Source organism: Trichosurus vulpecula, chromosome 1 (genome assembly GCF_011100635.1).
Source record: "Trichosurus vulpecula isolate mTriVul1 chromosome 1, mTriVul1.pri, whole genome shotgun sequence".
Lineage (NCBI taxonomy): Eukaryota > Metazoa > Chordata > Mammalia > Diprotodontia > Phalangeridae > Trichosurus > Trichosurus vulpecula.
In genome coordinates, this window is record NC_050573.1 from 349,286,760 (window position 1) to 349,301,445 (window position 14,686).

At 33.9% G+C, this 14,686-nt stretch overlaps 2 protein-coding genes across 4 annotated transcripts in view; one reads left to right on the forward strand and one right to left on the reverse strand.

The window, feature by feature from the left end:
* Nucleotides 1–14,686, reverse strand: part of TENT4A (terminal nucleotidyltransferase 4A) — a 97,791-nt gene that overhangs the window by 50,638 nt on the left and 32,467 nt on the right. The gene's annotated exons all lie outside the window — the stretch shown is intronic.
* On the forward strand, nucleotides 8,540–8,978 carry LOC118856363 (60S ribosomal protein L31). Its single transcript, XM_036766651.1, has one exon. The coding sequence runs from the start codon at nucleotides 8,557–8,559 to the stop codon at nucleotides 8,932–8,934; it is 378 nt and encodes a 125-aa protein (XP_036622546.1). The 5' UTR covers nucleotides 8,540–8,556; the 3' UTR covers nucleotides 8,935–8,978.

The following is a 14,686-nucleotide window of genomic DNA, read 5'->3' on the forward strand; positions in this document are numbered from 1 at the left end:
GAAAATGAACAAATCCTAAAAAATCTTTAAAGTGAGGAGAAAAATAAAACAGAAAATTAAAGAACTATATACCATTAAAAAAGCCTAAAAGCTGGCTCTTTGGAAAGACCAACAAAATTGATAAACCTCTAGCTAACCTCTTAAAAAGATGAAGAGAATCAAATTACTACAGTAAAAAAAGCAACAAAAATCACAACAGAGAATATAAATTATAAATACACAGAGAGGTATGTGACAGAATTTAAAAGAAATGGAGGATTATCTACAACATAAAAAAATACAAATTAATAGAGGTCTTAATCCAATATCAAAAAATGAAACTTAACTAGGAACTACTGAGGGGGAAGAGAAGACAGAGCAGGGATCCCTAGTCCAAATATATTGACTAGTGAATTCTATCAAACAATCAAAGAATATCTATGCCATGCCAACTGTTCCTAAAAATTAAGGGGAAAAAACCATATTACCAAATGCCTTATGACAAAACAGAGGCTTAATGTCTAACCCTGAGAAGAAAAAAGACAAAAAAATTAAATTATAAATTATTATAACAAATGATATTATGTTTAATAATTCTAACAAAAAGATGAATATATCTAAAAATTATTCATTATGATTAAGTTGGATATTCATGGGACTCAAGCATGGTTCAACATCAGAAAAACAACTGGTATAAATAATTATTTAAAACAGAACACCCCAAAATCGTATGATTATTTTAATGAAGCAAGCATACCGCTATTCCCTAATGTTATCTGACAAAGTTTTTGAAATGTTAGCAGTAAAAACAAGAGAAAGAAATTAAAAGCATAAACACAGGCAAAGGAGAGACAAAAATACCATTTATTCACAATGTGATAGTTTACTTAAGATAACCTTAGGGAATCAAATGCAATTGAGATGAAGAGTTTCAGTAAAAGTAACAGGATACAAATAAACCCACAAAATCAATAGCATTTTGAAATAATACTAACAAAATCCACAAGGAAATAATTTAAAAGGAAGTCCCATTCAAAATAAGAAATACATAAAATATCTATAAGTCCATCAATCAAGGCATACTCAAGACATATGAAGCTACAAAACATTTTTTTTTAGATGACAAATAATTGGAGGGATATTGGCTGGCCCAAATAAATGTTAAAAAAAAATTGCAATCCTACCTACATTATTTTACATATTCACTTACTAATGAATGAAAGTACAGGCATTCCTCAGAGATACTACTGTTTCAGACTACCGCAATAAAGAGAATATTCCAATAAAGTGAGTCATACGAATTTTTTGGTTTCCCAATGCACATAAAAATTATGTTTACACTGCAGGGTAGTTTATTAAGTATGCAATAGTATTATATATTTTAAAAGGTATATGCTTTAATTTTAAAAACACTTTATTGCTAAAAAAAATGTCTAACAATCATCTGAACCTTCAGAGGGTAAGTAATCTTTTTGCTTGTGGAGGGTCTTGCTTAGATGTTGATGGCTACTGAGTGATCAGGATAGTGGCCTAGCTTTCAGCCTATCTTGGCTTTTGACATGTCTCCTTCACTAAACTTAATCATTTCTAGCTTTTGATTTAAAGTGAATGACTTCTGAGTCTTCCTTTCACTTGAACACTTAGAGGCTATTGTAGGATTATTAATTGGCCTAATTTCAATATTGTTGTGTCTCCGGGAGGCCCAAGGACAGGGAGAGAGACAAGGGACCTGCCGGTTGGAGGAACAAACAGAACACATATAACATTTATTAAGTTCACTGTCTTATATAGGCATGTTAAGGGAGCCCCAAAACAATTATAATAATAACATCAGAGATCACCAATCACATCTCACCGTATGAGATACAATAATAATGAAAAAGTTTGAAATATTGTGAGAATTACCAAAATGTGACATAGAGACATGATATGAGTATATGCCACTGGAAAAATAGCACAAATAGACTTGCTTGACACAAGGCTGCAATAAACCTCCAGTTTGTAAAAAAAAAAAACAAAAAAAAAACCAGTATCTGTGAAAAATAATAGTATTTCTGTGCCAAGAAAGATACATTACAATGCTTAACAAAATAATAAAATTCATTATAAGGACAATCTAGAATCTGAAGAAAAATGATTTCTTAAAAGAGTAGAAATGAAGAAGAAATAGCATTCCCAGACCTCAAATTATAATACAAAGTAGTAATTATCAGAACTGTTTGGTGCCAGGTCTGGTGAAGAGCATTAACTAGCTATCTGTAGCCCCCAGCTTTCCGAAGAAGGGGCAAACTGGCCTGTGTTGGAAATGGAGGTCAAAGTTCCAAAGCTCTAAAGGAGGCCAAACATAAATAGCCCCTTCATTAGAGCCTAGGTGAGATACAGAGGCTCAGCGCTTTTTTTTTAAACTCTTTAGTATTGGCCCTGCAGGCAGGAGGACCTATGTTCAAATCTCACCTCAGACCCTTACTAGTTGTGTGACCCTGGGCAAGTCACTTAACCTCGACTGCCTCAAGAGGGAAAAAAAAAATGTTTAGTACTGGCTTGAAGTAGAAAGGTGAATCATTGGAATAGAACAGATAACCAAGAATCACAATCTACTAACCCAGGTTTCAATAAACCAATGAAAATTAATGACTTGGAAATAAACTCCCTATTTGACAAGCACTGCTGACAAAACTGGAAAGTAGTTTAGTGGAAATTAGGATTAAATCAGCATTTAGACCATATACCATAATAAGCTCAAAATAGATATATGATCTGAATGTGAAAAGTCACACCATTTAAAAAAAAATTAAGAGAACCAGATGTAAGAGTCTTGTGAGTAGCAATCATTTCATTCATTGGATTTGTAGCCCTCTTTTTGAGTAAACCCAAAGATACCAATTCCTGGGGTAATGGTTCCTTATTTGATGAAAATTACGGATAAAATAAAAAGAAATCTGGAAGAAATTGCGTTTAGATCAATATCTGACATAACATATTACAATAAACTATATATATGACTTAGATGTAAGAGGTCATATTGTAAAAAAACTAGAAGAGAAGGGAAGAGATACCTTTCACAACTGTGGAAAATATTGTTTGACAAGGGATAGAGATTATCATAAAAGACAAAATGTACAATTTTGATTGCATAAGATTGAAAAGTTTTTGCACAAATAAAATCAATGCAGGTAGAATTAGAAAAGAAACAAGTTCTTTGCAGCAAATTCCTCTGATAAAGATCTGATATCCAAGAAATACAGGAATAACTGATACATATATATATAAGAACAAGAGCTATTCCCCAATAAAAAATCAAATAATATCACAAGCAGTTTTCAAAAGAAGAAATGTAAACTATCAACAATTATATTAAAAATTTCCCCAATTATTAATAACTTTTAAACCTTAAACTAAATATAAATTATATTCTACTGCATGTACATCAAACTGACAAAAATATAAAATGACAGTTGTTAAAGGGATTTCAGGGAAAGAGGTACACAAATGCATTATTGTTGAAACTATGAATTAGTTCAACCCTTCTTCAAAGCAACTTGGAACTATATCAAAAAGCCATTAAATTGTGCATATCTTTTTGTACTGCTCTTAGGCCTATACTGCATAGAAATCAGTGACAGCAGGAAAGAATTTATATATACAAATACATATGTATGCGCGCGTATGTGTGTGTGTGTGTGTGTGTGTGTGAGTGTGTGTGTGTGTACACCAGTCCTTTTTTGTTATAACAAAGTATTGGAAACAAAGTGAATGTCCATCCACTGGGGAATGGTTGAATAAATTGTAGTAAATGAATGTAATAAAATACTAATGCATTGTTTAAAAAAAAGGTCATAAATTCAAAGAAACTTGCAAATATATCTATAAACTGTTGACAAGTGAAATGAGCAGAATCAGGAGGAAAACTTAGATGGCTACAATAATGTAAAGGAAAACAACTTTGAAAGACTGAACTCCGGTGATCAACACAACTAATTACAATTTTCAAATGCTGTTGATGATTCCTACTTCCCTCTTGGCAGAAAAGATGAATTAGAGGCACAAGATAAGGCTTACATTTTCAGATGCGGCCAATGTGAAAATCTGGTTTGCTTCACTATACTTATTTACTACAAAGAAGGTCTTTAATGGGGTGGGGGGCAGGGAGGGGTGCAGGGAGTGGGGTGGAGAGTTGTTGAGAAGTTGGTGAGTAGTGACAGTGATGAAAAGTAATACAAAAGTACATCAGTGAAACAAATACACAGAAGAGTAAACAAGTTCAGAAAAGCAAGTAAATTTTATTACTATCATATTAAATTTAATATACACATTCAAAAATTGTAATGAAAGTTAAGCTGTATATACAATGCTCCTTTTTCTGGTCTGAATATTGAAATGGTCATGTTTGTTGAACCTTGCTGAATTCATAATTAAAAAAGGAAAGATTCCTCTATACAACCAAAAAAAATTAAATAAATAAATTAATGAAAGTTTTTAAAAATACAGATGAAACAAAGAATAGCTATCAAAAGAGGAATGTAAAAGCATGTTACAATTCTGTAAGACTAGGCAAAGGACAACTAAAGATTAGAATGAGTTAAGCCTGAGCGAGAAAGAAAAAAAAATAAACTTTCTGTTAAAAAAAAAATGTGTTTTTAAAGTTAAACTTGGAAAAGAGGAGGATCAAAGAGGAGATGGGATGAAAACTGATAACAAAGAAAAGGTAATAGCTGCTCAACTCTTTTGTTATTTAGCTTGTTTTGTGGGCCAAAGAGAATGACCTTTTCAATGAAAGTGAGAGAACAAATATGGTTAACAGAGAGCTGATACTCAAGATAATTAAAGAGATAAAGAGAATACTACATGCCCTGGACAAATCAAGTCACCTAGCTATGGTGAACCAAGTCCTCAGGTACTCAAAGAAGTACTACTGCTGAGCTCCAATCACTGAGAGATGAAGGATTATAGAGTAATGGTGAGATGACACAGAAGTAAAGAAGGGCAAATGTCTCAGTTTTCAAAAAAGAAAATAAGAGAATGTATAAGCTCTAATCCAATGAGACTGCAATAAATTCCTTGAAAATTTTAGAACAAATTAAAAAGGTAGTGAAAATCTTGTAAAGGACTTGGTAACATAAAGAGCTAGCATGATTCATGAAGTGAAGACTAACTGATTTCCTTTTTTCAACAAGGTTTCACACCGATCACGGGAAATATTGTAACTATGGTTTAGCTATATATAAGCAAGATATTTGATATAAATTTCATAGTATTCTCATGGAAAAATTGTGAGATTACATATAGGCTAGCTGCTAATAAAATTTGATGTGAGCTGCAGAATGGCAGGAATTAAAGATTACTAATTATAGTTAGAAATCAGCCCATCAGAAGGGCTCTAGTGGAGTACTGCTGGGATCTGTATCTTTTACCCTGAGTGGTTTAATAATGACTCAGATAAAGACACAGTCAGAACCCTTACCAATGCCTAATATAGGATCATAAGGCAAAAATATTTTGCTTGACAGGCTTGGCCAATGGGCTAAATCTAATGGGATGAAATTCAATAAACAGAAATGCAAAGTCTTATACTGGGGATCAAAAAACTAACTTCACCAGTACAAAATGGTGGAAGCATGGTTAAGATAGCACTTTGTCTCCTATGGGAGTTTTAGAAGACAAGAAGGTCAATATCAATCAACAGAATGGTGTTGTGGTGGCAGCCAAAAAAAGCTAACGCAAACTTGGGCTACCTAACTGCTTCCTAGAACAAGGAAATGATAGTCTCCCTTGTACTCTGTTCTGGTCAGACCTTATCAGGAGTATCGAGTATATAGAGTATAGTACACAGTTTTAGATGACACCAACTGAAAAGAACTTTGTTAAGTCAAAAGTGTTCAGAGCTGTGCGACCAGAAAGGCTAAAGACTTTCTTGTAAGAGTTGGTAGAGGAACTAGGGATGTTTAAAAAAAAGATGATTAAAATAGATTGAGAAGGGAGGGGGGCGATTAAAGAGATGTGGAATGTCTCCAAATACCTGAAAGGCTATCATGTGGATGAGGTATGAGACTTATTCTATTTTGACGCAGAGGGGAGAACCAAGAGCAGCAGACATATGTTTTGGAGACAAAACTTCTTAATGATGGTAGTTATCCAAAAGTAGAATGGAATGCCTGAGGAGGTACCAGGTTGCTCTTCACAGGGGATCATCAAGCAGAAGTTGGATGACCATCTGTCAATTACGTTGTAATGAGGATTACTTTCATGTACAAGATGGACCAGGTAGCTCTGATTCTATGATATGAAAAAAGTCAGTATTGGAAGGTATGTGAGAAAACAAGCTTATAATTTTTAATTCACTGCTGTGAATTGGACTAAGAAATTTGGAAACAAATGGAATTATTCAAGAAGAGTTATAAAATTGTTATGAAGAGTTATAAAGAGTTATAAAAATTGTTATAAAGAGTTATAAAATTTGAGTCAGCAATACCACTGAATTTCTACCCCTAGGAAGTTACTGACAAGAAGAAAAGATACATTTGTACCAAAAAACTCATAGCACCACTATTTGTATTAGTAAAGGATAGAAATAGACCACAGGTCCATCAACTGGGGAATAAATGAATAAAGTATGGTACATGAATATAATGTAATGTAATTATGCCAAAAGGATACATATGAAAAATTCAATAAAATGTAGGATGACGTATAAAATGATACAGAATGAAGAGCTAAAAGATACTATGATTACATGAACTAAGACCAAAACATTAAACAGCAACAAAAAATAAGGTTGAATACAACAAACAACTAATTTTTTTTAGAGAATACATACTTTGTTTCTTTTTAACGATTGGTAAATATACAAAAGTATAAGGTTATATTACCAATAACTATTTTAGGCACTTTTTGCTGAACATTTTCAGGGACTGCACTTCGTTGGAGTTTTGTTTTAACTTCTCTCAAGTTAAGACAAAATCTATAAATTAACAAAAGAAAATACTTTCTTATGCCTTCTTTTTCTCATTAAATTTCCCTGTATCAAAAGAACTTAAAATCATTCCATCAACCTTAGAAGCTGCCTCCAACTTTCCTAATTACTCTACAGAACCAGTTTATTTTTGGTTGCCAGAATATTGCATTAGATAATCATAAAAGCAAATTATTGGGTCATTAATACAAACATTTAGAAAGGAATGCCAACACAGTTCTTACTGAAATACTAAAAGAGGCTAAAGACCATATTCTGAGTATGCACATTCTTGTCCTTCACTGGACACTGGCGGAAGTCTCTGAATGAAAGGATAAAAGCAAGAAAAACTGTAATGAATGTTAATTAAGCATCTTTAAATGAGTTAAGCTTCCTACAGCTGCTAAAGCACCAAAAGGCTGAACTGTCACTAGAAAGTGAGAAAATTTGAAAAAACATGAAATTACATAGCAAACTGAGTTAACAAGACCTATACAAATTTTCAGGATCATATTTATTACAGTTAGGAACACTTAGCCCAAACCACACATTTGTTCAGATATGCCCTTACGCAATAAATGTAGCCTTGTTGAACAAGTTGTGGTATATGATTCTGATGAAATACTATTGTGGTATAAGAAATGACAAGTAGGATGCTTTCAGCAAAAAACCCAGTTAAGATTTACATGAACTGATGTAAAGTGAAGTGAGCAGAACCAGAAGAATGTTGTACATAGTAACGGCAAAACTATATGATGATCAACTGTGAATGACTTGGCTATTCTCAGAAATACAATGATCCAAGACAATTCCAAAGGACTCATGATGAAAAATGCTATCTACCTCCAGAGAAAGAAGTGATGCAGTCTGAATGCAGATTCGAAGCAGACTATTTTTCACTTTATTCTTTTTCCGGGTTTTTTTTGGTCTATGTTTTATTTCACAACATGACTAATATGTAATATGTTTTTCATGACTGCACCTATATCAAATCACTATCTCAGGGAGAGGGGATGGGACGGAGGAAGGGAGGGAAAGAATTTGGAATTCGAAATTTTAAAAAACCAAAGTTAAAAGTTGTTTTTACATGCAATTGAGTAAAAATAAAATATTACTGAAAAAAAATAAACACAGCCTTGAAAAACTGTACAAAAATCAAGTCCTGTTTGATTATATCATTTTCCTACGTAACAACATTACTAGCAGCTGCTGTGGAGGTATAAGGCCAATAACACCAGCACTCAAGAGGGCTGCTACTACAAGTTCTTTGATCTATTTTTCTAAGGAAAGCAACTTTAAGGGGTTTCCAATCTCACTTTAATCAAACATACATATACCATTCACTTAGTTCTGGGGAAAAAGCCAGCACCCCGAACTTTGGAGCAAATACAAACAGAAATTACAAACAGAGAAAATATAAACAGAGCAAATAACAAAAATCAACAATTCTAGCTGTCTGACCAAAGCTATACATACATAGTTACCAGAGAGAGAAGCACCAAATCTGAGTTTTCAAAGGAGGGGGGGCCTTAATGGCTACCCAGAGTCTCCACACCAACTCTCTTACAATGAGTGAGGGCCAAACAAAATGCTAACCTTAACCCTTTTCCGACCTGGTCCCCGGCAGGATGGCTCCCGCGAAGAAAGGTGGAGAGAAAAAAAAGGGACGTTCCGCCATCAACGAGGTGGTGACCAGGGAGTATACCATCAACATTCACAAGAGGATTCATGGAGTAGGCTTCAAAAAGCGAGCTCCCCGGGCTCTGAAGGAAATTCGCAAATTTGCCATGAAAGAAATGGGAACTCCAGATGTACGCATTGACACCAGACTCAACAAAGCTGTTTGGGCCAAAGGAATAAGGAATGTCCCATACCGTATCCGAGTGCGTTTGTCCAGGAAACGCAATGAGGATGAAGATTCACCTAACAAGCTGTATACCTTGGTTACTTATGTACCTGTCACCACTTTCAAAAGCTTACAGACAGTCAATGTGGATGAAAACTAAATTGAACTTCGTTTAAATAAAGTTATAAAATGTCAAAAAAAAAATGCTAACCTTAAGGTATATATTAGCTGCATTAACTTCAGATGTACAAATAAAACTATAGGGGTGGTAGAAAATATCTCTACAATTTGTTGCAACACATTTTTTTAAACAAACTTCCAAGGTAGGTATGTTGTGATTTTTAAAAGAAATAATACTATTAATTGTGTATTTAACTTAATGTCAACTTAAACTCTAAAGTTTTAAAAGGATCCCAAATTTGAATATTTTAAAAATGATTTTCCTTAACTGTATGCCTAATAAAAGAAGTTAATCATCATCTTAAAAGATAGTAAGACTGCTTATGGTAACTGACATATCTAAACCATCATTTGCCTTTAGTATACTATCTAGCGAGCAGAGAATGAGAAAAATGCACAACATAGTAGTGTTTAGTTACTTAAAATAACCAATACACCTACCAATTCGAGTCTCTAAAACCTTTTTGGATTACTGCGCCAATCAAGTTAGCATTACTTATGTTTATCCCAACTAGAAATACAGCAACTTAAACATTTAATTTTCCATTTACAAAGCTAATTTAATCTACTAAATCTAGAAACACAAAATGTTTTCATTCAAAAAAAATTAATATTGTAAGGTCATCAGTATCTAGCCTCCAAATTGTTTTCTTCTTCCTAATTTACAATTATGTGCTACAGCCTTCATTTTCCCAGAGTCTACACCAGTAGTATCAAACTCAATAGAGTAGAAAACAGGCATATTAGTCATTAGTTGATATTCTCTCTGTCACCTTTTTTTTGGGGGGGGGGGGGGGGGACCTATTACAGCCTGAACTTTAACCCCTCAAGTGTACTATCAATTATTAATGCTTTATGAAAACATTATTTTCCCTAGACTTGTTCATTTGAAATTTTTCTGTATTGTGATTTTACAAGTGTCTATAGTTTTACAGTACATCTCTGATTGTAAAAGGACAATGAATGAGAAAAACTGAATTCATGTACCAGAAATGCAATTTATAGACAGTTTTCATAGACTACATTTATTCCATTCAAAAAGGCATACCTCTAGAGGAATTAATAATAGTACGACAGGCAATCACAAGATATTTTATCATTCATTCATAATTGGAAAGCAGAAGTTGCCACTGTCCTCAATTTTAACATAAAAAGTCATGTTTCTTACTTTTTAAGTGCTTGTACCTCTCAGTTAAAATAAATGACAGTATCTAATTCATTCACATTGAAAAATCAATGTATGAACATACATATTTTGAAAGGCATAATTGGTACAAAGAAGAGTTAAACTATTTCATTTGAGGACAAATAGAAGTTGATTCCAATTAGCCCTTGTAAAAAGAGAGCCAATATACACAGTCCCTAAAACTTAAAAACACTTCAGTCCCAAAAGTTTATTTGCAAGTCATATGTATAGAAAACAATGCACTTTCTCAGAGGAATAATGTTATTAAGTAGTGGCTAAACTTCTAGACTAGTCTACAAAAAAACTGCCTAACTCATAATGTAGGTGAGGTAGATTACAGAAGCTGCCTAGGACAATATGGAAAATGCTGGGCTTGAATTAAGGCAAACCAATTAGGTTCAAATCACGTTCTGTAATTTATTGTGTGTACCAGAATGAATCAAACTTTGTGCCTCAAGGAACTCTAGGATTTATCTACAAATCAGAGCTCCTCCACACAATGCCACTTAATCACTATATTAAACTGAGTAGCAGCCTTAAAACAAGGAAGATTTGAGTTCAAGTTCCACTTCTGACACTTATTAGCTGTGGGATCCTGGGGAAGTCACATGTCTTCCCAGGGCTTCAGATTTTTCAATTGTAAAATAAAGGGCTTAGTTTAAGTGACCTAGTAGGGAAGCTCCTAAAATATTACTCCTTTTCCTTTTATTCCATTATAATAAGTATTCCCCAAGGCTGTGAGGTTTCCCATTCCTTCTGATCTCTATGATTTTTCTTGTCTAATCTCATTCATGCCTTTGATTTTGACTATCACTTCTACATGGATTACTCCCAAATCCTTATTTGACTCCAAAATGCTACATCAGCATTGCCAACTGCCTATGGCACTGATGAGTAACTGGTACATTAAGTTAAAGCAAAACTAGTCAGTTTTCCCCTAAAACCTGTACAGGGAAAGCAACTCCACAAAAGCACAAAATCAATAGAAAGAGTAAAAGAATTAAAAAAAAAAAGTGCTGGTACTTGCACCAGGAAGCCTATTTAAGTCTGATTCTTACCAATAAGAAGGAATGGTTTGTTACATATATGCACACATATACATATATAAACACACACATATACACACATATACATACATACATACACACACACACACACACACACACACACACAGCAGCTTCACAGGGAAACGACCTTTGCATCTTAGAATCTGGTATAGAGGAGAGGAAAGCAAGCACACTATGACACTTAACCCAGGTTTCAAAGAAAGAGATTATGAAGGCACAAAAAGAAGTTGATGAGGGAGAAAAGGTCAAATAGCCTAAAAAAGCAAATTCCAAAGAGGTCAATGATAAGAAGAAAGGCTCCATATAAAGAAAAATATTTACAGTAGTATTTTTGTAATAGTTAACATTTAGAAACAAAGATGATGTCTATTGACTGGAAAATGGTTAAACACGTTGTGCTACATAAATATAATGGAATATTACCATGCTATAAAAAATGAGGAACACAGACACATGGGAAGATTCATATGATTTGATGCAAACTAAATAGAATACAGAAAATGTTTAATGACAATAATGTAAATGAAAGAACAACAAAACATTTGAAACTGAATGTTTGAAATTATAATGATCAAGCTTCAACCCAAAGAAGAGAAGCAACTCCTCCCCCCTATTTCACAGAGTTATGGGTATGGAACATTGTATATAATATCAGACTTTTTCAATATGTTGGTTAGTTTTGGTAAATCTTGTGTCTTTATAATACTATATATAGCTCCCTGGGAAGGAGCATAATATAAAAACAAAAGGTATTAATAATTTTTTTAAGGAAATGTGAAAAAGACAAACACAAAGGCAGTTAGCAGAGAATGAATAAGCATGGCACAGTCTCTTAAGCACTAAAGCTCAAGGGGGAAAATAAACCTTTCCTTACTCCAAGTCCATACTCTTTCCATAGTAACACACACAAGAACCAGAACAGCTAACACTTCTACATACCATTTTAAGGATTACAAAATGCTTTATGACCATGTTCATTCAATCTTGAAGTCCATATTACAAAGATTAAAGTGAGGCCACAATATATTTCAAATATTGTAGAAATATCAAATTATCTTTTAAGTACATTAATCTTATATAAACATGCCAAGATATACCAGCCAATGAGTTGAATCACATATGCCAGCACATCCTTTAACTGTAGTATTTAGTACAGAGGTTCCCAAACACATTTGGCCTACCATCCCCTTTTCAAAAATAAGAAATTACTCAGCACTTCCCTGGAAATCTACTTTCTTTAATCCTCTAATGTTTTTTTTTTTAATTTGCATCATTCCAAAAAATATAAAATATTTTTAAATAATCCAGCTTAAGTTTAATAATTAAGTGTAGATTTGTGAAGCTTTTTTCCTGCATTTTAATTTTAATGACACAATATTATGTCACATAATCATATAGTATTGTATTGTAAACAAGTCATTACATGCACATATTCCTGCTAATGTATGCTGGACTTCCCAATAATGCACAAAATGCTTGGCTGCCAACACTTGCTTGTTAAGACCTGACAGCAGACTTGACCACCGATCAGTTATAATTAGCATTTTGTGTGTTTATTTGGAAAATAATGAAATTACTATGACTTTAACTCTGTCACACAACAGATGAAACGTACGAATGGTTTTTCAAATTTTTCTTATCTTCTCTTCTTTCCTTGTTCTTCTACCACCCCTTTTATTTTTATTCAATGCCTCCCCCAATTGCACCCAAAGCTACTACCACCCCCCCCCCAGATTGGTCCAGCGCCACCCCCAGGGGCTAGTATCGCTGACTTTGGGAATCTGTTAGGTAATTACATATTCTAAAGGTTAACAGAAGAGGATCGAACTGTTCGATATGACACTTAGTCTAACTATAAACATTAAATGTAACTTTCTGAATAGTTTAAAATAATTACAATAGCCAACACTTATATAGTGCTTTAAGGTTTCGAGAGCACTTTACAAATATTATCTCATTTTGTCCTTATAATAACTGTTTCAGGTTGGTACTATTATTATCCCCATTTTACAGATAAGGAAACTGAAGCAGACAGAAGTTATAACTTGCCAAGGGCCATATAGCTAGTATATATCTGAAGCAGGATTTGAACTTGGGTCTTCCTGACTCCAAGTCTAGCATGCACCATCTAGCTGACTCTACTTTAAGATACTTTGTAATACACCTGACAATTTTTAAAATGATATTAATTCATCAACTAGATATACCTATCCATCACTAAAAAAGGTACCATGATGCCTACACAGTGCTAAGCACATTGTAAACAATCAGAAAATATTTATTAGTTGCTTAATGTCATCATTATTGTAATTCAGTTCCATCAAGATAACAGCATGAGAGCATGGAACAAAGGATGCTACTGCCTCACATTTATATTTAGTGCTTTTTAGAGTTTAAAAGGTACTATCACTTAGATTATGAAAATTCACCCTCACAGTGACTCTTATGAAATGGAAAAGGTATTATCTATTATTAACAGATAGGGAATTAAAAATTTGAAAGGCTAAGTTATTTGACGAAGATCACAACACTGATGAGTGCCAGACAGAGAATGAAAACCCAGTACTGACTCCCAGTCCAGCACTTTTTACCATGTTACATTGTGGACATTTAAGTTCCCTTGTATGGCAAGCTGAAAAGGGACTATGAGTTGAAAATGGCAAATGTCATTGGAGTATACTGAAATGCAATATTAAGTAACATCACAAATGTAGCATACAGGTACACTGGAAAGATCTGGGATAAATTATTCTGCTCAAAGACTAATGGTTCAAAGAAGTTGGGGATTGAAACTTTGGAAACAAAAGAGACAAAGTTATTACCAGCTGTGCTGATTAATGATAAATACTAAAGGCATGCATTCTTACTCCCCTTTGCACACTAAAAATCCTGCCAAAATCAGTCGGTCAATAAACATTTATTAAGCAACTATGTGCCAGGCACTGTGCTAAGTGCTGGACTACTCACTGTCCCCCCAACGCTTCTTGATTGTTCCTGCTTTTTTACATTTGTTTACATTACAACCTATACTTGAAAGTAAATTTAATACCATAAAAATGTATTCAGTCGGGGCAGCTAGGTGGCACAGTGAGTAGAGCACCAGCCCTGAAGTCAGGAGGACCTGAGTTCAAATGCAGCCTCAGACACTTGCCACACTTACTAGCTGTGTGACCTTGGGCAAGTCACTTAACCCCGACTGCCCTGCCTTCCCCCTGCAAAAAAAAAAAATGTATTCAGTCCCTACTATTTGCAAGGTACAGTGCTAAATGTGAGCAACTAGATGAAAATTGACAGTCTCTATATTCAGGTAGCTTATCTAGTCTACTAGAGGGAATATAACATTCCCAAATACAAAAAAATAAAAGATGGGATAAAGTAGAAAACTATTAAAAGATGCTCTAGAAAAACACAAAACACAAAGAACATTTGGGGGTGGAGGGAGGATGGTTAAGGAAGAGGCAAGGGAAATAGGGTGACAT

Excerpts from the sequence above, each read along its gene's own strand:
- LOC118856363 (XM_036766651.1), top strand. The coding sequence starts at position 8,557 with ATGGCTCCCGCGAAGAAAGGTGGAGAGAAAAAAAAGGGACGTTCCGCC.